Below are 25,902 nucleotides of genomic sequence, written 5' to 3' on the forward strand. Positions count from 1 at the left end.
GTTTTGCTATTGGAAATAAACCTATTGACATGTTTTGGTCCATGGCCCAAATTAAGAAGTAGCCAATGGCAAAAAACCTATGGGTAGTCCAAAAAATGAGGGATAAATTATTCATCTAAATATATTTAATCATTATATGTAAACTGTGTTATACATCTACATCTCATAGTCTTTTGAATCTATTGATTAAGATCATCGATCGATTTTAATATATTACTGATTAGGTTAAATGTTGTATAGTTAATATGTGTTGTTGGTTTGATTAGTATGATTTTTGATACCAATAACAGCTTTAAATCTCTGGGCAAATGAGAGTCCATTAGACAAAACATAGTATGGAAAGGATCAAATAAATGGACAAGATCGGCAATCAAGGATAAAAGTTTGTCTCCTTTAATGTCTAACGGTGAATTACAAAATGTATGTAGAGAGAGATAGAGTGATGAAGCATAGAATCAAGATGATAAACATTTTGGTTTTGTGGGGAGATTGATCGCGTTGGAAAAAGAGATGGTCGTGATCCAGGACAGCACTTGCGTTGGTGGCCTCATCTCTATGTCGGCTCGGCTTCAGAAACATATTACTTGGGAACCCCAAATCTTTATTTAATTAATTGAACTAACGTATAGTTAACTAATGGATTTTTACAAGAAATAGTAATAATTGACGAAAATAAATATTATGATGTTGCCATCTTGGATGTTTAATTTTTATGTTCATGTAATGTTACTTGTTTACTTCATGCATCCCTAGCTATGTGCAAATTCTTATTCTTGCCTTTAATAGGTGCTTACCATGATAAAGTGACTGAGAAATTAATAAATTTATCGTAAATTTAAATAATTTTTTTTTAAAAACAGTATAAGTTTTATAAATAAAAATAGTCTATTTGTTTGATGTTAAAAAAAAATAGTCTAGTTTAAAAGATGGAATATCATCATCACTTTCTTTTTTTTCTTCCAATTATCCAAAAATAAGATTGCTCGTTTTTTTTTTCTTTTTTAAAACAATGTATTTCTTGGATGTAAAATATACACCTGAAAGATGGCCTGGTACTTGGCTTATTTTTTGGGTATAAACAAATTATATGAGTGATTCAAAAGAATGGAAAAGACCCTTTATTGTTCACTAATTAAATTAAATATCCTTTTGCTACTTCTCCTATCTTTGTAGATGTTATACTTTTGAGTAGGAAGAAAACCCAAACTAAGTCTACAACCACTTGATTGATAAGATGGCCTCATCATTGTTGGGGTCTATAGAGTACTTTCCGGGTATACCATTTGCACATGTGAATGGCCAATGTTATAAGAAAAAATTACAGTAGTATATAATTATACATTTTTTTAAAGCTAATTTTTTTTTATAAAGTTAAGTCTATCTACGGGTTATATTTAGTACTAAAAGTTTGAATGGTGACGACGGTTGGGATGGACAAATCCTTATGATCAGTTTATGTTTGTTAATTATTTCGTAAATACTGGCGGTGCATGGTTTCTATAATTTTGGATTGTGGTTACGAATATTTAGTTATTAAAAAAAAAATAGTTTTATGACCAAGTAACTATGTTTTTATAAGAGTTAGAATTGAGAAAAACAAAAATTTCTTATGACATTTTGGTATATTTCATACAAACCAAGGTTAAGAATTTCAAATGTTGTCGTAGTAAAATGCGACATTGTAAGATCAAGGGGGTCAAAATTAGTGGGTTTTGATCAGAAAGTGCATTGGTCGCAATGTGTGAACTCGGAAAGATTGGGCCAGAAAGTCAAATAATTTAGAGAACATGTTGATTTGCTATTAATTAGTTCGTATTAGATTATATTAGTATAAATAAAACAGGAGATGTTCCCAAGCAAGCACGAGTGTGTGTTTGTGTGGATGGATTTTTGTATTTGAAGCTTTTTTGTAAGTTCTTAAGTGCGTTCTTTAATCTCTCTAGCGTGTCTTTTGTGTATACTTTGTTCTCTCTTCTCAAACATTTTTATCTATATATGCACCTTTGTGTTAATTTCCTTTTAAAAATGTTATTATTTATTCTTTAATGTAAAGTCTTTGGATGTGTGTTTGTATTTATGTGGATGTCTGTATGTGTTTAGTATATCTGTTCTTCCAATCTATTTGCTTTGGGATTCGCCATGATGTTATTTTTATATTTAAAACCTTTTTTTAGATTTCTAAAGTAATTATTTGAATGATTTACAGTGCAAGATGTTTTCACATATTATTTTGTTTTTTTTCACCATTTTCACATATTGATCATGGAAAAATCCTTTGGATACTTACTTTATCTTATGTCGTAAAATGATAAAAGAAAAATAATTTACTCGTTTATCTATCATATTCATATGTTTATTAGTTCTCACGACGATAGAATCTAAATCATCATTAGTATAGAAAATCATATCTTGAAGACCAAAGTATATCTACATATACATTTTTGCAGCCATTTTGTGAAATAAATCATGGAGTTGTAACTTATTTACAATGGCTGCCACTAGCTTATTCAATGCAAAAATTAACTACAAAATCAAAGCAAATCTTATTCAAAGGAATATGCTCTTATTCTATGGCCTAATTATTTTTGCCAAAATAGTTAAAATATTTAAAAATTAAATAATCATTTTAAAAGAAAACTTTAAATTGATTTAAATTATAAATCTTTTAATAAAAATATTATTACAAAAATAAAAAATTAATTTCACCGAACATGATTAGATAGTAGGACTAGATGGTAGGACGTGTTTATAATATTATAATATATAAACTTTACAACAATTAAATAACCATTTGAAAGAAAACTTTTAAATTGATTTGAATTAAATATTTTTTAAATTAAAGTATTATTAAAACAAAAATAACAAAATAATATCTAATTCTACTGAACGGAGTTAGTGGTATGACGGGTTTGGTCGATAGTATTACGAGACGGTATACCACAAGTGAAATCCATTAGATATGTTTAATTTCACTGTGCAGGATTAGATAGTATGATGGGTTTGGATCGATAGTAATACGAAACGATATACTACGGGTGAAATCCTACATATAACAATTAAAATCTAAATATACATTATCTTAAACACTAAACAAAACAAACAATATTAATAAAATAAATATCTACATATATATTTTATATAACTAATTTTATCAAAAACCTAACCCCGCGGTATACCGCGGGTCAAAATCTAGTAACTTACATATATCTTAACCTTTTAGCAAAGAAAAAAAAAACTCACATCTATTAACTTCAAATGTTCGTTTAAACATAATCACATTTGTGAATCACGAATACATTCTTTCATGATTTCATATTGGTGATAGCCATCTTTAACCATATTTATACAAATTAATTGTAACTCGCATAGTCGCATCACGCATACATGGTCATCTTTCATAAATGGCATGGCAAAACATGAATTTTTTCATAATTTTTAAGTTTCGCCACTATTATTGTATTTTGTCACAATGTATACGAGAGAAAAGTAAAAAAAATAAACGTCGCCTGAGAGATTCGAACTCTCGCGGGAAAATCCCATGTACTTAGCAGGCACACGCCTTAACCACTCGGCCAAAGCGACTGTTTTGATAAGGTTTCTCAGTTTAAACTTATATTCTTCAGAATTTGTACGAGGCTGATCCAGCAAGATTATGTTAATTTATGAAGGCCCAAACCCAAAAGCCCAATTTATTTTCCTTCTCGTTTTTCCTAATTGTAACGCTTTTTTCTCTCAGCAAAGATTTCAAAGGCACGATTTCGAATTCGAAGGCTCAGAGAAGAAGAAGAAGCTCCTTCGAAAGTTCCAATCGATTTGATCATCCAAATCAGGAGACACAGCAACCTACTCCGTGTAATTGATAATGTTCTACAGAGGGTAAGCCCTATAATTTATCTCTGACTTGTTCTCCAATAATTTGATTTCAATAGTTTCCGCAATTAGGGTTTCTTCGTTTGTTTATGGGTTCAAATCAATCCTGAATTACCTCATTTAACACTCCTGTTTAAGTTTAATCTGTTGCGATTTCCTTTAATTGTTCAACTTTATGGGAATTTTTGAGTTTATTGAGTAAAGTGTTGAGCTTTAGCTGAGATATGTTTGTGGTGAATGTAGATATGGAGATGGTCCTGATGGGCGTGAGATGGGACCTAAGCGTCAAAGAATGATTGATCAAGGTCCTCCAGGACCATTCTATGGACCTCATCCTAGTTCTGGCTTTATGTATAACCCTTATGGATTTGTTGCTCCTCCTCCACCTCCTCCTTTTCCTGCGGTTCGACTCCGTGGTTTACCCTTTGATTGCGCAGAGCTTGATGTAGTAGAGTTTTTTCATGGTTTGGATGTGGTTGATGTCTTGTTTGTTCACAGGAACAATAAGGTTACTGGAGAAGCCTTTTGCGTTTTGGGTTATCCCCTTCAGGTTGATTTTGCTCTTCAGAAGAATAGACAGAACATGGGAAGGAGATATGTAGAAGTTTTTAGGAGTACAAAACAGGAGTACTATAAGGCTATTGCTAACGAGGTTGCGGAATCTCGTGTCCATGGTATGGCTAGTGGTGGTGGTGGAGGTTTAGGTGGTGGCAATGGAAGTGGAGGTGGAGGTGGAGGTGGTGGCGGTGGAGGTCGAATAAGTGGTGGAAGTTCACCTCGCAGACACGTGCAGAGGGCTAGATCGAGTGATGATGGGAAAGAGGATATTGAACATACAGGTATCTTGAGACTTAGAGGATTACCGTTCTCAGCAGGAAAGGAAGACATACTTGACTTCTTCAAAGATTTCGAGCTGTCTGAAGACTTTGTTCATGTTACTGTTAATGGTGAAGGGAGACCCACTGGGGAAGCTTTTGTGGAGTTTAGGAATGCAGAAGATTCACGAGCTGCAATGGTTAAGGATAGGAAGACGCTTGGCAGCCGTTACATAGAATTGTTTCCTTCATCGGTTGAGGAGTTAGAGGAGGCACTATCAAGAGGAAGATGATACTGATACAGCATCTCTCATGGTACTTTCATACCTCTTCTAAATGGTTTTCCTAAGATCACAATTCCGATGCATTGATGGTTCCGGTTTTGATGTATTACTATCTGGTCAGAGAACTAGTTTTATCCATTCTTTAGATTTTGTTGTGCTGTATTGGTCAAGATTTCCATGCACCTGCAACAATAGAGTCAGTTTTGATTCACTTGCTCTTGTTATCGTAAGAGCCCTTGATGGATTGTAACAGTAGGCTTTACTGAAGTTGTGGGAATAGGAATCTTGATTGATACTCTTGTCTGTGAGACATGTGGTTAAAACGTCACCGTCTCAAGGTCGTCAGAAGCCTTGAATAGATAAATCGTTTTTGGACTCTTTGTAGTATTTGTAAACAGACTGGAGAAAACAAAAACAGTATGGAGCATTTCTCTGTATTGATGATATCTTTTGTGAGAGGCTTTGAATCGATTCACTTAACAATGATGCTTTAGACATATTTTTATATGTAGGGACAAAACCATTGGACATATATCTATCAGTAGACAGTATAATACAAATGGTAGAACAGTTGTTACTTGTTAGGTATTGTTTCTTTGCCTTTTTTTCATTTCTACCATCACATCTAAAACATGAAATAATTGTTAGCATTTAATTATTCGATTCTGAAAATGCTACTATGCAAGCAGTAGAAACTTATCTCATGTCTTTGTCATTCTGTCTTCTTTGTACACATCTGAAGTGGGAGTTTGATTTTTTTGTAAAGTGAATTGTTTACGAGTTGAGCAATAACGTAGAAAGTAATTGTAAATACTAAATAATAATTTGAAAACAATTTAAATAATCTCCCCAATATTAATGCAGTAACTAAACCAGTCATAAGAGCTATTGTTGTAACACACATGGATTAGTTTGATAACAAAATTTTGCATGAATATTTTAATTGCTAATGCTGTTTTTAAATTCGTTTAACCGTGTGAAACTAAAGACTTGCGAGAATGCCACTTGCACAGTGAATCCTATGTTTTTAGGATCCCATGACAATAACCAATCTCGTATATAAATATGTACTTTATGTGTTTTAAAATGGCTAGAATTTTTTTTGAATTCTTCGTATTAAATTCAAGACATTTTTTTAAATGACATTTTTTGATACTTATAGTAAAAAACGTACAACCAAACCTCAACCAAAATGAGAAATAGTTAGTTGGGGGCGTACATAGAACTGTATAAGTAGTTATACTTTTATTACATTGAATTTGCATGTCAGCCCACGTGATCTCCTTCTTACATGAAAGTTTGTGTTAACTTTTTTTTATCTTATTATTTTTCTTCTTGTTTACCAATTTGTTTTTCTTTCTTATGCAGTGTTTTTAGTCTTCAAATATTTTTAATAAGTAGATATTCTTAATTATGTATGAATCATATTTGTGAGATAGAATAAAGTTTTATATGATCATTAACTAGCATTTTAGGCTTAAGACTCTGGCCAAAACTATTTGGACGGCAGAAAACGTAGTTAATAGTAACCTCATCTACTCGAAAAGTAAAAAACAATTTAATTAAAGAGAAATGGGGAAAAAGGTCAATTTTCTCGGTTTGTCGCTGTCGGGTCCTATGTGCATCCAAATCCATATAATTTAACCTTTTTTATCAGGCCTCAATGTGAGAGAGACTCGCTCTCTCGTCCGACACCATTTAAGTATTTGGAATTTTTTACTAGTTCCAAAAGTTACAGTCACCATGTGAATTGTGAAAGGGTCAAGTATGTGCACCAGCACCACTGTTAATCTGAATATATGACATCATGTATGTTACCTTCCAAACATATCCTTGTTTTATCTGTGAACCAGTACCACTGTTTACATGAATTTATGACATCATGTATGTTACCTTACAAAGATATCCATGTTTTATTTTCTTGGCTAAAATTTCATAGCAGAATATAGATAGCTAGTGGCATTTTGGAGAAATTCACTTAATAATTAAGCAAGAGAACTTGGATCATGTTTGAGCCAAACATAGTAATTTAAGAGTAAAATTTGGTTCATATAGTCATTGTGAACAAACATATTCAGAATCTCATATCTAAAATGATATTGAACCTATAGTAATATATACATGATATACTACCAAATAATTTGAAATTGGAATTCCATAATGTTTTTCTCACAAGTGGCTCAACAACAACTTCACAAAATTCATTACAGTTTGAACTACAACATAAACCAACATATCTCACGCATGTTTTTCTTATTCAACTTTTTATTATTATATACATATATAGCAAAGTTTCACTATATCTTGGATCCATTGGTACATATCTTTCTTTGATTACCACTCAGGTTTCTCTATTCTTGTTAATTATACTTTTTAGTCCTTAAAAACGGCAAATAAAAATATATAGTGGTCAGAGTTATATGGTTACACACTTACACTTACAGGCGTTAATATTGATCCTTAAAAAGAAAACTCTTTTTACCTTTTTATAGATCAGTCCATCACTTTTTTTTTCTGTTCGACTCAGTGAAAACTTTTGGTAGTCAAAATTTAGAAACTTTAAAGTGATACTCCACTAATGTTTTGACTCGTATCTCATACTATATAGTATATATTCTAACTTAACCAATAACCAACGACTCTCGTCTTCTTCTTTTTCTCCTATCTTTCTCTCACCTAACCTCGCAAAGAAAAAACCATCTTACTTTCTTTTTTTTTCTCTGAAAAACCTCTTTTGATTAGGTTTAAAGATGGCATCAAAAAAAGCAAGAAAACCAAACCGAGCCGAAAAGAAACTCACAAGAAGCTGTTTCAAGAAACAAGTTCCTCAACACAACAACATCAACACAAGTATAACTCTCGATCAAACATCTACATCTACTATTGTCTCTACATGTTCTTCTTCATCAACGACTTTGTCTTCTCCTCTAGACACAATCTACTCTGTTCCCTCTCCATCCCCAGCAGCGGTGCTGACGTCACCAGGCGGTTGTTGTACCCCGAAAGCCAAGAAGTCTAGGATACCGGAGATGCTGACGTGTCCACCGGCGCCGAAGAAGCAAAGGGTCTCGAAAAACTGTGTGTTACGACGGAGACAGATCGTTTTCTTTGCTCCGCCGGAGATAGAGCTCTTCTTCGTCAACGCACACGATCGATGAACGTACTTTTAGTTAATTATTAGTATCTTTTTTTTTTTTGATATAGGATCAATACAGAAAGTAGTATTAGCAGGTGATCAAAATTCATCTCTTTGATTTGTTAATACAATAACGAAGAGTAAATTATTATGTTTTGCGTAATGTTTTTTCTTATTTTGGTTTGTTTGTTTTTGTTATTATTTTTTTCATTATTTTGGCGCTTGTTTTTTGAGATGATTTGAATCAAGTCGGTTTGAGTTTTTGTGGTAGGGTATATCAAAAATCAACTATGATTTACACTATCAATTGATAACCCACCCTTTTATTATTTTATATTTTCTTGCTTCACTTTTTTCTAAGTGCTATGTATTAGGTTGATGACTTTAATTTCTAGCCTACTTAGCTTCGTCAGTTATTGTAACTTTGATGTGGATTGAGTTTTTTTTTTGTTCACCTGATGTTTTGTTCTTCCTCGCTACTTTGTTCATTACCTTTGATCGTTTGTTCATATACCTCGTTCAATTGACAGTTGATAGTAAAAAATTAAGTAATCTGAACTGAAGTAGTATATCTTAGCTAGTCGTTTTTATTTAGAAGTTTTTGATCTTACACATGTATACGATTTTTAAAAGTAAAACTATCAGAGAGAGATTATACAATATTATTTGATTGAGAAACAGTCACCTTTTACGTGGAACTTCGTAATGAGTTTAGGTCCAATAACATTAACACCGCATAGAAACTAGCATAAATTAAGTTTACTAAGTCAATCTTCAGATACTTTATAATATAAAAATAAATTTTATATGATATGTATGTATGCACACATTTCTAATTAAATCATAGAAACCTTTCCTATATCACTAAAAATATTCGAGAAAAAGTAGTTTCTGATATGCCCATTTTTTAATTAATGGTGTATGTTAATGGGCGTTGATAATCAAATCCCACCAAGAGTACTGATTAGGTCAATTTGTTTTTCAAAATCTAGTTTCAAATATTTTAACTTAAGCTTTTTTTTTCATCTTTATATAATATCATATTTAGTAATATTAATTTTCTACATTTTCTTCCTTAATTAAAATCATATTTTAAATCCACTTCTTTTAACTTCAAACATTCCAATTAGTGTTCACTAACTATAGGAATATGAAGATAATGTTATAAAATTAGTGAAAGGAAAGAGACGAGAAATATGAGAAGAGTTAGTGGGGATGGCCGCAGTGTCGAGGCAGAGGATAACATCCGCCAAGGGAATCCAATGAAGCTACTCATGCGGCTTTTCTTATCATTTTCTCTCTCTCTCTCTCTCTCTTTTTTTCACAAAAATTAAAAACACATATTAATCACATCATCGATAATACAGAATTGATTATTCTTTTTTCAACAGAATAAAGAAATGATTCTTAACTATCTATACAAGGGTCAAAGCAATCAAAAGTGTACATGAAGAAGCTCTAGTTATACTAGAAATGTACAAAACAAAACTCAATTAAGCAAACAAGGAATTAGAAGCCAATATGCCCAAATAATCATATTTTTTTAAAGCTAATTGATTTGCTTAAGAAAGGACAATAAATATTTTGAACAAAAAAACAAGAAATGGATAAGAAAGATTTGACAGAAAGAACAAGAAAACACTATGATTGTGATTTTAATTGATTAAACCCGTACAATAGTATCTCAATTCTATATAAAAAAAAGTTTTCAATCACATAATTTTATAAAATTGTGATTTATGTTGAATAATTAGCCATTTCAATGATTTTCTTTAAAAAAATATTTCTATTTCTCTAGTTACATTATACTTTATCACTTTACTCTGCCTATATGTATTATTATTTTTACAATCTTTTTCATTTCTTCAGTACTACTAGCAATCATGCAAGTACTAAAGAGCTGAAAAGCTAAAAATATATAAAACCAAATTAAAGATGTTGAAGAAAGAAAAAAAAGAGGGTAAGCTATTGGGCCTTTATAAGATAGAAGCTTTAATACCCATTATAGGCCCAGGTAAATTAATTACACATACACTCGAATTTTAATATCTACTAAAAAAAAGTTATATGTTGCCGCCGTTCACGTGGACAGCACGTGGCAGCTAAAATTCAAAACGGAACAAAAAATACTTCTTACGACGACGATCAAATACAACAACAACAAAATAATATAATAAAATTCAATTCCATAAATATTTTTTTTTTTGTTCTTTCCTCTGACTGGAAAAAGCTTCCTCAGATCGTTTCATCGTCCAAGCGGAAGAAGCGTCTCCTTCAATCACCGTGGACACCTCCGAGACTGTCTCCGATTGAATGGTATCTCGAAATTTCAGTCATTTATGATTGCATGAACCTGCTTATACCTTTGTTCTAGGGTTTTTGTTGTCTTGTTCCCATCTCTCAATTTTTTTTTTTCAAAGTTGCAAAATTCAAGTTTCGACTTTTTGTTAATTCTGTCTTCTTACGTTTCTGGGTTTTGATTGTTTCTTGTTACTGAAATCCTTTCGTGGAGTATTAAGAGTCAAAATTGCTGAATTTTATTGAAATTCTGTTGTTTTGTGTTGGATGTTTTTGGTCTTGTTTCGATAGAATTGGATTATGTAGTTGTAGATTCATCACTAAATATCGGATTTTGAATAGGGAATTGAAGACATGCATTCAAAATCTGACAGTGGTGGGAACAAGGTTGATTCAGAGGTTCATGGTACAGTATCGTCGTCGATAAATAGTTTAAACCCTTGGCATCGTGCTGCTGCTGCTTGCAATGCAAATTCTAGTGTGGAAGCTGGAGATAAATCTTCTAAGTCAATAGCATTAGCATTGGAATCAAACGGTTCCAAATCACCATCCAATAGAGATAATACTGTTAACAAGGAATCACAAGTCACAACGTCTCCACAATCAGGTGCATTACGCTTGCGGATTTGCTTACTGTTGTGTTTAATACTCTTAACCAAGTGTTGTTGGTTTATTTCGATATGCAGCTGGAGATTATAGTGATAAAAACCAAGAATCTCTGCATCATGGCATCACACAACCTCCTCCTCACCCTCAACTTGTTGGCCACACAGTTGTAACTTCCCAATATAGATATATTGTTCTTATCATTTCCTTTGGGAAAATTTTAGCTATGGTTGCTTACAATTTAGTTTTTTCCCGGTTATGAATCATGCAGGGATGGGCATCCTCAAATCCATACCAGGATCCATATTATGCAGGAGTGATGGGAGCCTATGGACATCATCCCCTGGTATATGACTATTTCCAAACTATTTACAAGTTTTCCTAAAGCCTCAACTGATTATCTCTGTTAAGACGATTTAACCATGTGACATGTCTACCATGATTCATGATTGCTATTGGGTTGCGAAACATGAGATTGCATGTTTAAATATTCTATTAGCTGTAGGTGCTTTGTGAAGTCTAGCATGATTATAATTGTCTAACAGTGTTCCTGATAGATAGATGAATTATGATTTATAGCAGCAGTTTATTGAAGATATTGAGAAGATGTATTTAGTTCACGACAGGAATTTTTAGGCTCTTCTTATCTATTTAGCATCTATGTGACTTTATAATAAATAACACATTTAACCTATCAGGGGTTTGTTCCATATGGTGGGATGCCTCATTCAAGAATGCCACTGCCGCCTGAGATGGCACAAGAACCAGTTTTCGTGAATGCTAAACAGTACCAGGCGATTCTGAGGCGAAGGCAGGCACGCGCCAAGGCAGAGCTAGAGAAGAAGCTAATAAAATCCAGAAAGGTGCATTGCGTGTTACCATGTATATTAGTTTCTTGAGAGGTCTGATCTAACTGTGAACGCATCACACTGCTTAATGCATCTCTTTCTTTGTTTGCATGGTCCACAGCCTTATCTACATGAATCTCGGCATCAACATGCTATGAGGAGGCCAAGGGGTACTGGAGGACGGTTTGCAAAGAAAACCAACACCGAAGCTTCAAAGCGTAAAGCTGAAGAAAAGAGCAATGGTCATGTTACTCAGTCCCCGTCATCATCTAATTCTGATCAAGGTGAAGCTTGGAATGGTGACTATAGAACACCTCAGGGAGATGAGATGCAGAGCTCAGCTTATAAGAGAAGGGAAGAAGGAGAGTGTTCAGGGCAGCAATGGAACAGCCTTTCCTCAAACCATCCTTCTCAAGCTCGTCTAGCCATTAAATGACCTCACAAGGCGGCAATTCATTCTTGGCTTTCTCTTTGTTGGCTTATTCGGTAGCAGCCATGAAAGAGTATTTTCTCTCGTTTTTTTTTCTTCTGATTTTGTACAAATACTTTTTGTAGCTTTTTGTGACTTTTTCCCTTTCAGTTTGGAATACTTCAGATGTTGCCACTTTTCTTTTTCAATTCTATCTTAACTAAACATTTCTTAGCTGGAATTGAAGTTTGGAATACAAAACTGTGATTGAGAGCTAAATTCCAGATTGTGTCAAAATGTAAAGGAGTAATGGAGTACCACAAAATCTTTCAAGACTTTCTTATAAAGAACTCACCTCGTCTTGGTCACTTAAGTTGACTTATTGTTACAATGAACTTTCGTTTCTATATTTTGGTTTTTTTATGTTTTAAGATCAGAGTCAGTCCAACCTTCAGCTTCCTCCTTGCCTTGCGTTTCGTCTAGGTCCTCGCCTTGAGTTTCATCTAGGTCGACCTCTTCAGTCTGGTCGGGACCTCCTGCTGAATCTGAGGAGTTGTTTGCCGCATCTGTGATGTTTACAGGTTGCTGATTCTCCATCAAACCAGAAAGTGCTAGCTTTGGTGACCACTCAAGGACATCATCAATGATGTTGGACATCCTTCTTTGGTACCTGTATGAACAAAACTCATCACAATTCAACCTCTACTGCACTAAATTCAAATGAGTAGAGTACAATTAGTTTAAGCGATATTTAAAGGTGGACGAGAAGGCAGTGTATACCTGGCCCGAGCAGCTTCATCAGGGGCATGACGCCTAAGCAGCATGACAACAACAATAGCCACTACTGTGTAGAAAAGTCGAGATGTCCACTTGGGCGGTTCTTCCTCGTCTTTCTTTGGCCAGAAACGGAACAGTTCCTTCAATGTGGCTTCCTCAGCTAGAATGTTGGGGAAGAACCAGACACGCTTTCCCAAAAGAATCCACATAGCACCGAAAGCAACTGCTCTCACTGCAAGAGGTAATCAAGAAGGACTAATCTCAGTATAAGCCAAGTTAAAACTACATGAGTATATGACCCCCTTCAGTTTAGTAGCTATCGCTAGTAAATAATACTCCCAAGAAAATGACTCTCGAAGGTGCAATTACAAAAATATTAAACAGAGTATTTGTGTAATAGAGCTTACCGAAAAGTAAGGAGAGAATCATCAGAAGAATGCCCGCACATGAGTAGAGTACAATTAGTTTGCAACGGTGTGGATACACAGGAAACAAACAAATTGCAAGAGTCAATACAGGCCAGAAGAAGGACAAAAGCGTTTGCCATAGCGGATGCCGTTTTTCGAACGTCCATGCAAAAAAGGCATCATTTTCAGAGAAAGATTGATCGTCCTGCATCAAAAAAGAAAAATGAAATCAAAAGCGCTGATATACTTGCACTGATGAATGCATATCTTACTCAAAATAAAAACAAAACAAGAACCAAAGAGAATGATGGTGAAAGGGTTGAATAGCAATTTTCTCTAAGAAACAAACTTCAACATACAAGACAACAAGTTCAATAGCATATGAAGCAACACCAAAATCAACTTACACGGAAAATCTCCAAATGAGCAGGCCAAGTAGAGAGCTTTTTCTTCCCGGGACGAAGAGTTTTAGTAACACGATCACAGCGGACCAAAAGGTTCTTTCCCAACAAAACATTGGCAATATCGTCTGTGTCAAGGTCTTTATCTTCTTCCAGAATATCTTTAAAGTCAGGGTTATTCTTCATAAAGCTCACAAAATCTTTCCCTCTAAAGTATTCAACTCGTGCTTGCTCCATAACAGCCCATCTGGATTCTAATCCCTTGTGGTCTCTAACTTTCTCAGCAAACAACTGAAAACTATCCTTCTTCACAGCTTGCTTCTAGTAAAGTAAAGACAACAATAAGCATTTGAGCATATCAATCACTAAATGCAAAGGATCATCATTTAACAGTACCAAGGCCAAAACAAAAAAATTCAAATTCTCGCCACACAAGTGATTCAATTAACATTCCAGAGATTATAATTCACAAGTCACACAACCAAAACAGTAAAATTTACGAGCATTAACATACAATTTAGCAAAACTTAACTATGAAAAAGGCCTATATAATCATGCAATCGCAGGTCAAATGCTCCATCAGAGACCAAAACAGATCAAACAAAAGGAAACGTAACCTAAGAACAAATTTTTATAAAAGAGATTAGAGAGAAATGAGAGAGGAGAGCAAACCCTAGGTTGAGAATCAGAACCAGAATCTCTAACGGAAGTAGATGCAGATCCCGATGATCGTTTAACCCTCTTCTTCTCGGCTCCGACCGGCTTCTTCATCTCTCTCCCTCTTCTTCCGAGTCGGAGAGTTTTTTTTTTTCGATTTTTCTTTTACAGATCCAATGTTTTTTGTTTTGTTATAACAGAACAAAAAAAAAAATTCTGGTTTTTTGGGTAAACCCGTAGAGTTAAGATTGCAATACCGGTTTATAGTAGACCGGTTAACTAACCTAGATTTATTACCAAGTGCTATTAAAATAACGTAGACTAACTTTGAAAATTTTGGAATCTAAAAAGTATTTCATTTTTCTCACATTTCAAGATTGATGTTTGACTAACATTTATACATTTACCTTATAAAAAGATTTCCACAACTTCAAATTATATTGGATCTTTCTTCATAACTAAAAAAATCAACAAATTAGACGTTTAGACCTTTTTATCTAAGTAAAATTAGACCTAAGATTATCATTTAAAAATATTTTCAGTACAAATGATAATGTGATTTTTATGATTAGAAACTTTAACTTACACATCTTTTTATGTTGAACGATTTTATGATTGACGGTTTATCGATACCACACTCACGATTAAAAAATTTTACTTTTTAGTTTTTACTGATTGAACTATAGCGATCAACTCTGTATGTATGCTAGAGATTTTCGGTAAGCTTGTCTTTGTTAATACGAGAAATTTGTATTCTATGAATCGAACCTCATATTCATTTATGATATACAATCACTTTAATTTTAAACTTAAGTGTTACAATAGAAAAAAGCATAATTTTTAGTAGAATATGATCTAGTGATGATATAATAGACGGTTTGCAATAGAAAATGTGTTTACTCATGATTAAAAGAGAGAAAACGAAACTATAAATTGCTCAGCTTTCACTTGATTAGAATTTTACTTTTTAACGGGCCAATTCATGTCCAAATTATAGGCCTTTTAACGGCCTATACTTTTTGATATGCTTAGCTTTTTTACTTATCCACTCCAAATTCCCAAAAAGCCCCTGAGTTTTTCGGATTTTACATTTTCTACCAGAGTGGAGAAAAAAAACAGAGAAGAGGAAACAAAGCAAGCAAAAAAGAGTTGCCATGGAAGCTCTTATTGCTTCCACTTCCTTCTTCGTCCCCATCTCCAACTCTTCCTCCTCACACATTATCAATAACAGATTCTTCCCTTCATTTTATTCTCCCAACTTAAATTTCGGGACTTTTCGGAAAACTTCCTTGTCATCATCACACCTCGTCTTCTCATCTTCTGCAATTTCCGCACCGCCTTCTTCTACTGTTCTTACTCGAAACAGCTATTGGATGGTGTTATTGGATAAACCTCCGCATTGGGTTTCTTCCAAATCAGCCATGGTAGATTATTATGTCGAGATTCTTGCGAAAGTACTGGGAAAGTGGGTTCTTTTTCATTGCTTGTTTGTTTCTTTTGAGCTTTGTGCTTCAACTTTCTGCTTACTATTGGTACTGATTCTGTTGTTTGCAGCGAAAAAGATGCGCAAGTGAGTATATATGATGCTTCCTTTGATACCCATTTCGGGTTTTGTTGTCATATCGACGAAGATGCTTCACGACAGCTCGCTAGTGAGTATTCTATCACAGAGAGTTTCAGATTCTGTTTCTATGGTTAGTTACTTAGGTGTTTTAATTGGTTATCTACGAACTTAGGTTTACCTGGAGTAGTGTCTATTAGACCTGAACAGGATTACAGTTCAGAGAAGAAGAATTATGGCATTGGTAGCCATAAAGGTGTTTCATTGTTTGATCATGGGACAGTAAAACATTGGATGGTACGAATAGATAAGCCAGGAGTTGGGATTGTTACTAAAGCACAGATGGTTGATCATTGTGTTCAATTGCTATCCAAGGTTTTGTGGAAGTAAGTTTCTTTTTTATTTATTCTGCCTTAAGGGAAGGTATTATTTCCTTCAGCTTTTAGAACTGCAACTTTGACTCTTTTCTTTGCAGTGAGAAGGATGCACAGATGTGTCTTTATCATGTTTCCTGGCAGTCTGATTTCGGATTTTGTTGTGATCTCGATGAAAGAAGTGCTGTGGAGTTAGCTGGTTTGTGAGTTTAGCTAATGAAAAAATTAGACAACAATGTTTGTCCTGAATTAAGCTAACAGAATAAGAGATGGTGTTTAAATTAATGCAGGCGTACCTGGTGTTCTTGCTGTTGTTCCTGATAACAGTTTCGAGTCACTAAACAAAGACTATGAAGGTCTGTCTTGAATACTGATCTTATGGATTGAAAATAATGTTCTACGATATTGTTTAGAATCTTTGTGTAGCTGATTTTGATGAATATCAGTGTATAATCTCACATTGTAGTAACTTTGGCTCTCTTTCTTTTTCACAAAAGGCGATAGTACGCAAGATTCAAGAGATCAAGATGATTCAGAGTCTCCTCCCGTAAAGACAAAGAAGCTGTTTATAACTGGTATGCTTAATACTTGAGATTGTATGCATTCTTTTGGTCACATAGCATAATCTGTTATAGTGACACAATATCCATAGCATTTTAAGGAAAAATCATGCTTCCCCCAATTCATTGCCTGCATCTTAATTTACGAACTAAGCTCATTCAGAAGATAACATTTACTAATAGATCATGTATCTTGGTTTAGGACTGTCTTTCTACACATCTGAGAAGACATTACGTGCAGCATTTGAAGGGTTTGGTGAACTAGTGGAAGGTACTCATGATTTGCTATCCTATCCAAGGGTTTAAAAAATTTATCATTAGGAAAAGATAGATAATCACAGCCCTAGAACATTCCTCTGCAGTCAAAATAATTATGGACAAAATATCGAAGAGATCAAAGGGCTATGCCTTTCTAGAGTACACGACAGAGGAAGCCGCAGGCACTGCACTAAAAGAGATGAATGGAAAGGTAAATCTAGATTTTCGAGATCTTAAAGCAAAATCTTTGTTATCAACTCAAAGTAAAATCTAAACATGACCGTTGATTCACAGATGTTATGGTGTTTCTTTTTTCTCTGTGCAGATTATCAACGGGTGGATGATAGTAGTAGATGTAGCCAAGACCAAACCGTTCAGGCAAAACAGAAGTCAACCAAGTTTCGGGCTCTAGAATCTGAGTGTTAGGGTGATACAACCATGGGGATTTAAGATGCTTCAGGCGAAGAAAGATAAGGCAAGTAGTATCATTTTTCATACTAGATCAAATATAAATTTCACACTATGTGACAGCTCTGCAAAAAAAATTCACATGTACATATCTATATTTGAGTTTACAAGATTTCGGCCGAATGAAAGGCCTACTGATACAAGTATTATATAGTTGTCACCTTGGGGCTTGGGCGATTAACACGCTTAACGAGTAAATAAACTACTACTATTTATTTTTTCAGTGACTGTCATATATTACTTCAGATCTACTTATTATATCACGTTTTTTAAGAGAAAACGTATTATATAAAGGTGATAAACAAAGTATGGAGTCTTTATAAAAGATTACTGCCTCTTCTTCACTATGAGCAACAATGGCAGCAATGATCACCGTTGACTTTCAAAACAGCTTCGCATTCATCCTCTTTTGTCTCTTCTCTCTCCTTTGTTACTCTCTCTTCTTCAGGAAAGCAAAGGGCTCACGAGCTGGTCGTGATCTTCCTCCGAGCCCTCCTTCTTTTCCGGTAATTGGTCATCTTCACCTTCTTCTCTCTGTTTTAGTTCACAAGTCTTTTCAAAAAATCTCCTCCAAGTATGGACCTCTTCTCCTTCTCCGCATCTTCCACGTTCCCATAGTCCTCACCTCCTCGGCCTCAGTGGCTTACGAGATCTTCAGGGCCCAAGATGTGAACGTCTCCTCTCGCGGTCACCCTCCAGTGGAGGAGTCTCTCTGGTTCGGATTTTCCAGCTTCTTCTTTGCTCCCTATGGAGATTACTTTAAATTTATGAGGAAGCTCATAGCCACAAAGCTTCTTGGACCGCAGGCACTCGATCGTTCACGAAAAATCCGTGCAGATGAGCTAGATCGGTTTTACAGAAATCTGCTTGACAAGGCGATGAAGAAGGAGAGTGTTGAGATCGGTGAGGAAGCAGCGAAGCTCAATAACAATATCATCTGCAAGATGATCATGGGGAGGAGTTGATGATCATGGGGAGGAGTTGTTCTGAAAAGAACGGTGAGGCCGAGAGAGTCAGAGGCTTGGTGATCGAGTCGCTGGCCTTGTCACCGAAAATCTTCTTGGGTATGATCTTTCACAAACCTCTTAAAAAGCTTGGGATCTCACTGTTCCAGAAGGATATAAAAAGTGTTTCCCCCAAGTTCGACGAGCTGCTGGAAAAGTTTCTTGTTGAACACGAAGAGAAAATGGAGGAGGATCATTATAAAGCTAATGACATGATGGATTTGTTGTTGGAAGCTATGGAGATGAGAATGCAGAGTATAAAATCACAAGAAACCATATCAAGTCCTTGTTCGTGGTAAACGCCCTTACTAAGAAACATATGTGTTGTGAAATCGTGGAATAAACCTTAAGACGTAAACCTTTGTATTAAGCGTGTTAGTAATACAAAGGCCCGAAAACCTCCGATACTCTTTAGATATGGAAAATACTCTAATAACAGTTTGCTACTACAGGAACTTCTCGTTGCAGGCACTGACACCTCGGCGCTAGCAACACAGTGGACAATGGCGGAGCTCATTAATAACCCTACCATTCTTGAGAGATTGCGAGAAGAAATCGAATCGGTTGTAGGGAATACAAGGTTAATTCAAGAAACTGATCTATCAAACCTCCCTTACTTGCAATCGGTAGTCAAAGAAGGGCTAAGATTGCATCCGCCGGCGTCTATCTCGGTAAGGATGTCCCAAGAAAGGTGTGAACTCGGAGGGTTCTACATACCGGAGAAGACATTACTTGTTGTTAATACTTATGCTATAATGAGAGATCCTAATTTCTGGGAAGATCCCGAGGAGTTTAAACCTGAGAGGTTTATAACATCTTCAAGATCAGAGCAAGAGGACGAGATGAGAGAGGAAGTCCTAAAATACATTCCTTTCTCAGCCGGAAGGAGAGGCTGTCCTGGATCGAATCTAGCTTATGTCTCTCTAGGAATCGCGATTGGAGTGATGGTACAGTGCTTTGATTGGAGAATCAAAGGAGAGAAAGTAAACATGAGCGAGACTGCTGGAACAATAATGTTGGCCATGGCTCAGCCACTTAAGTGCACTCCTGTTCCTCGCACCCTAAACCTTTTGCCATCAAGTCTACATATTCCCAGTTCTTGATTTGGAGATTTTAGTTCTGCCTTTTGTTGTTTAATCTCATGATTACGCGTGATTCCTGTTTATTGGTTACCTTTTATGTTTAAGTTGCTTCTTCTATAAATATTACTTGCTTTCTGTTGTTTCAAAAAACCTCATGATAACACATGAGTTCAGTTTGGCCTATTTTGAGCTGTTAAGAATCTTGTTATACACAAAAGTTTGTTTTATTGTTAAATTTTAGATGCTTCAAGCCAAGAGGCAGACAGTGTCAGCTCTGCAAACTCTATAAACATTTAGTTTGCCAAATTTATCAAAATTGGCATTATTTTAGCCATTTAGGAAATACACCAAGTTGCTTCTTCTATAAATAGTGCTGAGAACAAAAATTTTTTAAATCAATTGTGATGTTGTATATCTTTATGAGTTATCATTTTTGGCAAGAACTTGAGATTTATTAGTGTTTAGAGAAGGATGCGCAGATGTGTCTTTATCATGTTTCCTGGCAGACTGATTTCGGTTTTTGTTGTGAGTTTTTCAAATGGAAATGTCAGACAACAATGTTTGTTGACTTGTTCTAAACTAAAGTTAGGAGATGAAAACAGATTGTGTTTAATTGATGCACGCGTGCGTGGTGATCTTGTTGTGGTTCCTGATTACGAAGGTCTGTCTTGGATACTGATCTTACGGATCAAAAACAATGTGCTACTATATTGCTTAGAATCTTTGTAAACTTACCTTTAGCTTATTTTGATGAGTATCAGTGTATAATCTCACTTTGTAGTAACTTTGGCGCTCTCTTTTCCTTTCCAAAAGGCGATAAGTACACAAGATTCACGAGATCAAGATGATTCAGAATCTTCTCCCGTAGAGACGAAGAAGCTGTTTATAACTGGTATACTAACACTTGAGATTGTATGCATGAATTGGGTCACATAGCCATATAACATGTTATAGTGACAAAATCTCCATAGCATTTAAAGGAACAAACACATACCATATAACTGGTACAGTGACATGATGGATGTGCTGTTGGAAGCTTATAGAGATGAAAATACAGAGTATAAAATCACAAGAAACCATATCAAGTCCGTGATCGTGGTAAATGCTCCTCTCTTAGGTGGATTCGTGAGTGAACACTATTGCTTTGACCTGACTAAGAAACGTTTCGGTTGTGAATTCGGGTGAAACCTTTGAATAAATGTTTGGAATCCCTAAATGTTTCTGTTTGCTACTACAGGATCTTATTGTTGTAGGCACTGACACCTTAACGCAAACAATACAGTGGACAATGGAGGAGCTCACTAACAACCCTAACATTCTGGAGAGATTGCGAATCGATTGTAGGGCTTAACAACGTTAATAAAAAAAACTGATCTACCAAACCTCTCTTACTAGCAAGCGGTAGTCAAAGAAGGGCTAAGATTGCATCCAAAGCCGGCCATAAGGCCAAGCAAGCAAAACACATGCTTGCGGCCGCCTAGAATATCATTTAGTTTCGGGCATTTTCTAGTTAAGTTCTTGTCGTCTAATAGTTTAAACTCAATGAGTTCGACCCTTGAAAGTGAAGTTTAAACATAAAAATATTTTACAACCAAATCATGAAATTAAATATATTATGTGGCCTATTTTTTTTCCTTAGCTTGTAGCCTCGCGAAACTCGGAGACGTGAACTCAATGGGTTTTGCATACCAGAGAAGACAATATTTGTTGTCAATGCTTATGCCATGATGAGAGATCCTGATTTTTTGGGAAGATTTTGAGGAGTTTAATCCTGAGGATTTAAAAAACATGAAGCTAATTATTTATAAATACAATATAATCGATTATTAATAAACATACAAAAAAAGGGTGAATTATTATGATTTTAAAACACTTGAAAATTGAAATATTGTATTCGATTATGTACAGCCAAAATAAAGAAGCCACGAGACTTAGTAAGCATTATATTAATATCAAGTGATCATGATGATCACAAATATAGACAGCGAAACTGAAAATGTCAGAGATACGAGAGATGTGTGTTAAATGAAATCGTATATCGTTATTTAAGAAAATTTTAAAAAGTTTTAAAGAACTAAAATCCTAAATTTTACTCCTACAATCAAATAGATTTTTTTTGACGTATTATCTGATCGGTTCAACTAATCCACCGAATCACTGGTTAATAGCAAATTTTCTAAGTTTTCTGATTTTAAAATTGCCAGCTGACGTTAAAACTAAACCCAAACAAACAAAAAAAATATACTAAAGTCAATTATGTAAAGCCAAAACAAAGAAACCACGAGAGTTAGAAAACATTATATTAATAATAAAATATCAAGTGATTAGTGATCATGACAATCAGAAACAAAGACAAAAAAAAGACCGACCGGTTTGTTGCGCTAAAGTTAGACGAGAGATGTCACAAAATATGAGAGAGGTGTGTTAAGTAGTATATCACTATTTGAGAAAGATTCAAAAATTTTAAAAGTAATTAAAATATATTAAAGTCATAATTTTGACCGGTTTGTTGCGCTAGACAGAAGTATATTATTTTGGGCGATTATCACGAGTTATTAAAGTATTGAAACACAAGTAATGAACACCGGTTATTTAAGTATTAATTTGATCAATGGTTGTACAAAGAAACTTATGAATTAATAAAAGGAGACCGTGTATCAGGTGAATCGGACTGTTTTTCCAGTTATGCAAATACCAAATCTTTTAGGTTACCTTCAAGGCTTCAAATACTATTTTTAAACTTGATAACTGGTATGCTTAACATTTGAGATTGCATGCATGCTTTTGCTTTTGAACTTACATAGTAGAATCTGTTATTACAGTGACAAATTCTCCATAGAGTTTAAAGGAAAACTAAGCGTTTATTGAATAATGATGATTACTTTTGCTTCCTCTCAATTTGTTGCCTACACCTTAACTCACTCAGAAGATAACATTTACGAATACATCATGTTTCTTGGTTTTGTGAACTAGTCTACACATCTGAGAAAACATTACGTGCAGCATTTGAAGGGTTTTGTGAACTAGTTGAAGGTACTCATGATTTGCTATCCAATTCAAAAGTAAGAAAAATAATATCATTGGGAAAAGATAGATAATCACAGCCCTATAACTCTCCTCTGCAGTCAAAATTATTATGGACAAGATATCAGAAGGCTATGCCTTTCGAGCTAGAGTACACGAAAAAGGAAGCCGCAAGAGCTGCATTAAAAGAGCTAAATGGAAAGGTAAAGCTAGATTACCAAACCGATCAGGCAAAACTGAAGTCAACCAAGTTTGGGGTTCTAGTATCGAGTATTAGGTGATGCAACCATGGGGATTTGAGATGCTTCAGGCCAAGAAAGAAAAGGCAAGCAATGTCATTTTTCACACTAGATCAAGCTTTATGAGGCTGGAGTGTTCCAACTTCCAACTCTGCAAATAGCAAAAGACATTTGGTTACGTTTAACGAGGACATTACCCTAATATCTAAATATTTCACATGCACATATCTAAATACCCACTATGCATGTGACATCTCTGCAAATATTTCACATGCACATATCTATAAAATTGGATTTTACAAGATTCCGGCCGAATTAAAGGGCCTACTGATAGTGAAGTAATGTATAGTTAATCACCTTGGGCGATGAACACGCTTAACGCAAGTTATTAAACTACTACTATTCATTTTTATCAGAAAAGAACTTCTGATCTACTTATATATAAAAACACTTCAGATGTACTTATATCACGTTCTTTTAGAGAGAAACGTATTACTTTATGTTTAGGTAATAAACAAAGTATGGATTCATTATAAAAGATTACTCTGTTTCATTTGCCTCTGCACTTTCATCAACAATGGCAGCAATGATCACCTTTGACTTTCAAAACAGCTTCATCTTCATCCTCTTTTTTCTCTTCTCTCTCCTTTGTTACTCTCTCTTCTTCAGGAAACCAAAGGGCTCACGAGCTGGCCGTGATCTTCCTCCGAGCCCTCCTTCTTTTCCTGTAATTGGTCATCTTCACCTTCTTCTCTCTGCTCTTGTTCACAAGTCTTTTCAAAACATCTCCTCTAAGTATGGACCTCTTCTCCATCTCCGCGTCTTCCACATTCCCATAGTCCTCGCCTCCTCGGCCTCAGTGGCCTACGAGATCTTCAAGGCCCAAGATGTGAATGTCTCCTCTCGCGGTCACGCTCCAGTCGGGGAGTCTCTCTGGTTTGGATCGTCTAGCTTCTTCTTCGCTCCCTATGGAGATTACTTTAAATTTATGAGGAAGCTCATAGCCACAAAGCTTCTTGGACCACAGGCACTCGAGCGTTCACGAAAAATCCGTGCAGATGAGCTAGATCGGTTTTACAAAACCTTGCTTGACAAGGCGATGAAGAAGGAGAGTGTTGAGATCGGTGAGGAAGCAGCGAAGCTCAATAACAATATCATCTGCAAGATGATCATGGGGAGGAGTTGTTCAGAGGAGAATGGTGAGGCGGAGAAATTCAGACACTTGGTGATCGAGTCGATGGCTTTGACAAAGCAAATCTTCTTTGGTATGATCTTTCACAAACCGCTTAAAAAGCTCGGGATCTCACTGTTCCAAAAGGATATACTAAGTCTTTCCCGCAAGTTCGACGAGTTGCTGGAGAAGATTCTTTTTGAACACGAAGAGAAAAAGGCGGAGCACAATCAAGCTAATGACATGATGGATTTTTTGTTGGAAGCTTATGGAGACGAAAATGCAGAGTATAAAATCACAAGAAACCATATCAAGTCCTTGTTCGTGGTAAATGTTCTTCCCTTCTAGGTAGATGCGTAAGCGAACACCATTGGTCGAAACATATTGTGGCATGCATAAAACTTTAAACATAAATCTTTGTATTAAGCTTGTAAGTAATAAGGAACAACAAAGCTAAGACACTTTTATATAGGCCCAAAAACACATGATACCCTTAGATATAGGAAATATGGAAATACTCTAATAATTGTTTGTTACTACAGGATCTTGTCATTGCAGGGACTGACACCTCGGTGCAAGCAACACAGTGGACAATGGGGGAGCTCATTAACAACCCTAAGATTCTTCAGAGATTGAGAGAAGAAATCGAATCGGTTGTAGGGAACACAAGATTAATTCAAGAAAATGATTTACCAAACCTCCCTTACTTGCAAGCGGTAGTCAAAGAAGGGCTAAGATTGCATCCGCCGGGGTCTATCTCGGTAAGGATGTTTCAAGAAAGGTGTGAACTCAAAGGGTTCTACATACCGGAGAAGACATTACTTGTTGTTAATACTTATGCTATAATGAGAGATCCTAATTTCTGGGAAGATCCTGAGGAGTTTAAACCTGAGAGGTTTATAGCATCTTCAAGATCAGAGCAAGAGGACGAGGTAAGAGAGGAAGTCTTGAAATACATTCCTTTCTCCGCGGGAAGGAGAGGCTGTCCTGGATCAAATCTAGCTTATATCTCTCTAGGAATCGTGATTGGGGTAATGGTGCAGTGCTTTGATTGGAGAATTGAAGGAGAGAAAGTAAACATGAATGAGGCTGCTGAAACAACTGCGTTGTCCATGGCTCAGCCTCTTAAGTGCACTCCTGTTTCTCGAACCAAAAACCCTTTGCCATCAAGTCTACATATTCCCAGTTCTTGATTTGGAGATTTTAGCTTTGCCTTTTGTTGTTTTTGTCTCATGATTGCGCGTGATTCCTGTTTACTGGTTACCTTTGGTTTAAATTGCTTCTTCAATAAACTGTGTTGTTCTTGTGTGTAATTATGTGTTGGCAATAACTTTGAAATATTATTATTTTTGTTTAGGCCTTGTGTGTTACATACAACAAGATTATGTCTTTCACAACATATTGGCATTTTACACTCTACAAAACCAGAAAACTTACACTTTAACTTCCCCATCATCCTTGTTTCCTCGGCCTCAGTGGCCGGCGAGATCTTCAGGGCCCACGACATGAACGTATCCTCTCGCGGTGCTGCTGCGATAGATGAGTCCCTCGTGTTTGGATCTTCTGGTGTCGTCTACGCTCCCTATGGAGATAACTTGAAGTTCGTGAAGAAGAAATAAAATATAAGATCAAGTCAAATTAAAAAAAGAAATC

At 35.4% G+C, this 25,902-nt stretch overlaps 8 protein-coding genes and 1 non-coding gene across 12 annotated transcripts; 6 read left to right on the top strand and 3 right to left on the bottom strand.

Moving 5' to 3' along the window:
* Positions 1–3,500: 3,500 nt before the first annotated feature.
* On the bottom strand, positions 3,501–3,582 carry AT3G20885. The gene has a single exon. It is a non-coding gene; the product is annotated as a tRNA-Ser (tRNA).
* Positions 3,583–3,712: 130 nt separating this feature from the next.
* Positions 3,713–5,727, top strand: AT3G20890 (RNA-binding (RRM/RBD/RNP motifs) family protein). Of its 2 annotated transcripts, NM_001338495.1 has the most exons (3): positions 3,722–3,876; positions 4,114–4,273; positions 4,369–5,492. In NM_001338495.1, exons 2-3 carry the CDS (start codon positions 4,194–4,196, stop codon positions 4,976–4,978), a joined length of 690 nt encoding a protein of 229 aa, NP_001327396.1. In that variant the 5' UTR covers positions 3,722–3,876; positions 4,114–4,193; the 3' UTR covers positions 4,979–5,492. The 2 variants fall into 2 exon arrangements, with proteins under 2 accessions (NP_188725.3, NP_001327396.1); NM_112981.4 differs by having other exon boundaries at positions 3,713–3,876; positions 4,114–5,727.
* Positions 5,728–7,558: 1,831 nt separating this feature from the next.
* On the top strand, positions 7,559–8,558 carry AT3G20898 (uncharacterized protein). Its single transcript, NM_001161158.2, has 2 exons — positions 7,559–7,819; positions 7,901–8,558. The coding sequence occupies exons 1-2, from the start codon at positions 7,720–7,722 to the stop codon at positions 8,125–8,127; spliced, it is 327 nt and encodes a 108-aa protein (NP_001154630.1). The 5' UTR covers positions 7,559–7,719; the 3' UTR covers positions 8,128–8,558.
* On the bottom strand, positions 7,908–8,594 carry AT3G20900 (uncharacterized protein; the record flags this gene model as incomplete). Its single annotated transcript, NM_112982.1, has 2 exons — positions 7,908–8,080; positions 8,561–8,594. 2 exons carry the CDS (start codon positions 8,592–8,594, stop codon positions 7,908–7,910), a joined length of 207 nt encoding a protein of 68 aa, NP_188726.1.
* Positions 8,595–10,278: 1,684 nt separating this feature from the next.
* NF-YA9 (nuclear factor Y, subunit A9) lies at positions 10,279–12,505 on the top strand. Its single transcript, NM_112983.5, has 6 exons — positions 10,279–10,421; positions 10,746–11,010; positions 11,090–11,178; positions 11,281–11,355; positions 11,708–11,872; positions 11,979–12,505. Exons 1-6 carry the CDS (start codon positions 10,419–10,421, stop codon positions 12,291–12,293), a joined length of 912 nt encoding a protein of 303 aa, NP_566670.1. The 5' UTR covers positions 10,279–10,418; the 3' UTR covers positions 12,294–12,505.
* AT3G20920 (translocation protein-like protein) lies at positions 12,500–14,675 on the bottom strand. Of its 2 annotated transcripts, none has more exons than NM_001035657.2 (5): positions 14,524–14,675; positions 13,858–14,169; positions 13,451–13,655; positions 13,047–13,275; positions 12,500–12,936 (listed from the first exon to the last, which is right to left on the bottom strand). In NM_001035657.2, exons 1-5 carry the CDS (start codon positions 14,620–14,622, stop codon positions 12,687–12,689), a joined length of 1,095 nt encoding a protein of 364 aa, NP_001030734.1. In that variant the 5' UTR covers positions 14,623–14,675; the 3' UTR covers positions 12,500–12,686. The 2 variants fall into 2 exon arrangements, with proteins under 2 accessions (NP_001030734.1, NP_566671.1); NM_112984.2 differs by having other exon boundaries at positions 13,858–14,172.
* A 910-nt stretch (positions 14,676–15,585) lies between these two features.
* Positions 15,586–18,409, top strand: AT3G20930 (RNA-binding (RRM/RBD/RNP motifs) family protein). Of its 2 annotated transcripts, none has more exons than NM_112985.5 (9): positions 15,586–15,973; positions 16,063–16,160; positions 16,245–16,455; positions 16,545–16,642; positions 16,734–16,799; positions 16,941–17,018; positions 17,206–17,274; positions 17,366–17,472; positions 17,587–18,409. In NM_112985.5, the coding sequence occupies exons 1-9, from the start codon at positions 15,663–15,665 to the stop codon at positions 17,671–17,673; spliced, it is 1,125 nt and encodes a 374-aa protein (NP_566672.1). In that variant the 5' UTR covers positions 15,586–15,662; the 3' UTR covers positions 17,674–18,409. The 2 variants fall into 2 exon arrangements, with proteins under 2 accessions (NP_566672.1, NP_001326648.1); NM_001338496.1 differs by having other exon boundaries at positions 15,637–15,973; positions 17,351–17,472; positions 17,587–17,958.
* On the top strand, positions 18,103–19,937 carry CYP705A28 (cytochrome P450, family 705, subfamily A, polypeptide 28). Its single transcript, NM_001161159.2, has 2 exons — positions 18,103–18,988; positions 19,085–19,937. The coding sequence occupies exons 1-2, from the start codon at positions 18,694–18,696 to the stop codon at positions 19,834–19,836; spliced, it is 1,047 nt and encodes a 348-aa protein (NP_001154631.1). The 5' UTR covers positions 18,103–18,693; the 3' UTR covers positions 19,837–19,937.
* Positions 19,938–23,563: 3,626 nt separating this feature from the next.
* CYP705A30 (cytochrome P450, family 705, subfamily A, polypeptide 30) lies at positions 23,564–25,627 on the top strand. Its single transcript, NM_112986.4, has 2 exons — positions 23,564–24,576; positions 24,792–25,627. The coding sequence occupies exons 1-2, from the start codon at positions 23,656–23,658 to the stop codon at positions 25,440–25,442; spliced, it is 1,572 nt and encodes a 523-aa protein (NP_188730.2). The 5' UTR covers positions 23,564–23,655; the 3' UTR covers positions 25,443–25,627.
* Positions 25,628–25,902: the final 275 nt, after the last annotated feature.

This window comes from Arabidopsis thaliana, chromosome 3, assembly GCF_000001735.4.
Source record: "Arabidopsis thaliana chromosome 3, partial sequence".
Lineage (NCBI taxonomy): Eukaryota > Viridiplantae > Streptophyta > Magnoliopsida > Brassicales > Brassicaceae > Arabidopsis > Arabidopsis thaliana.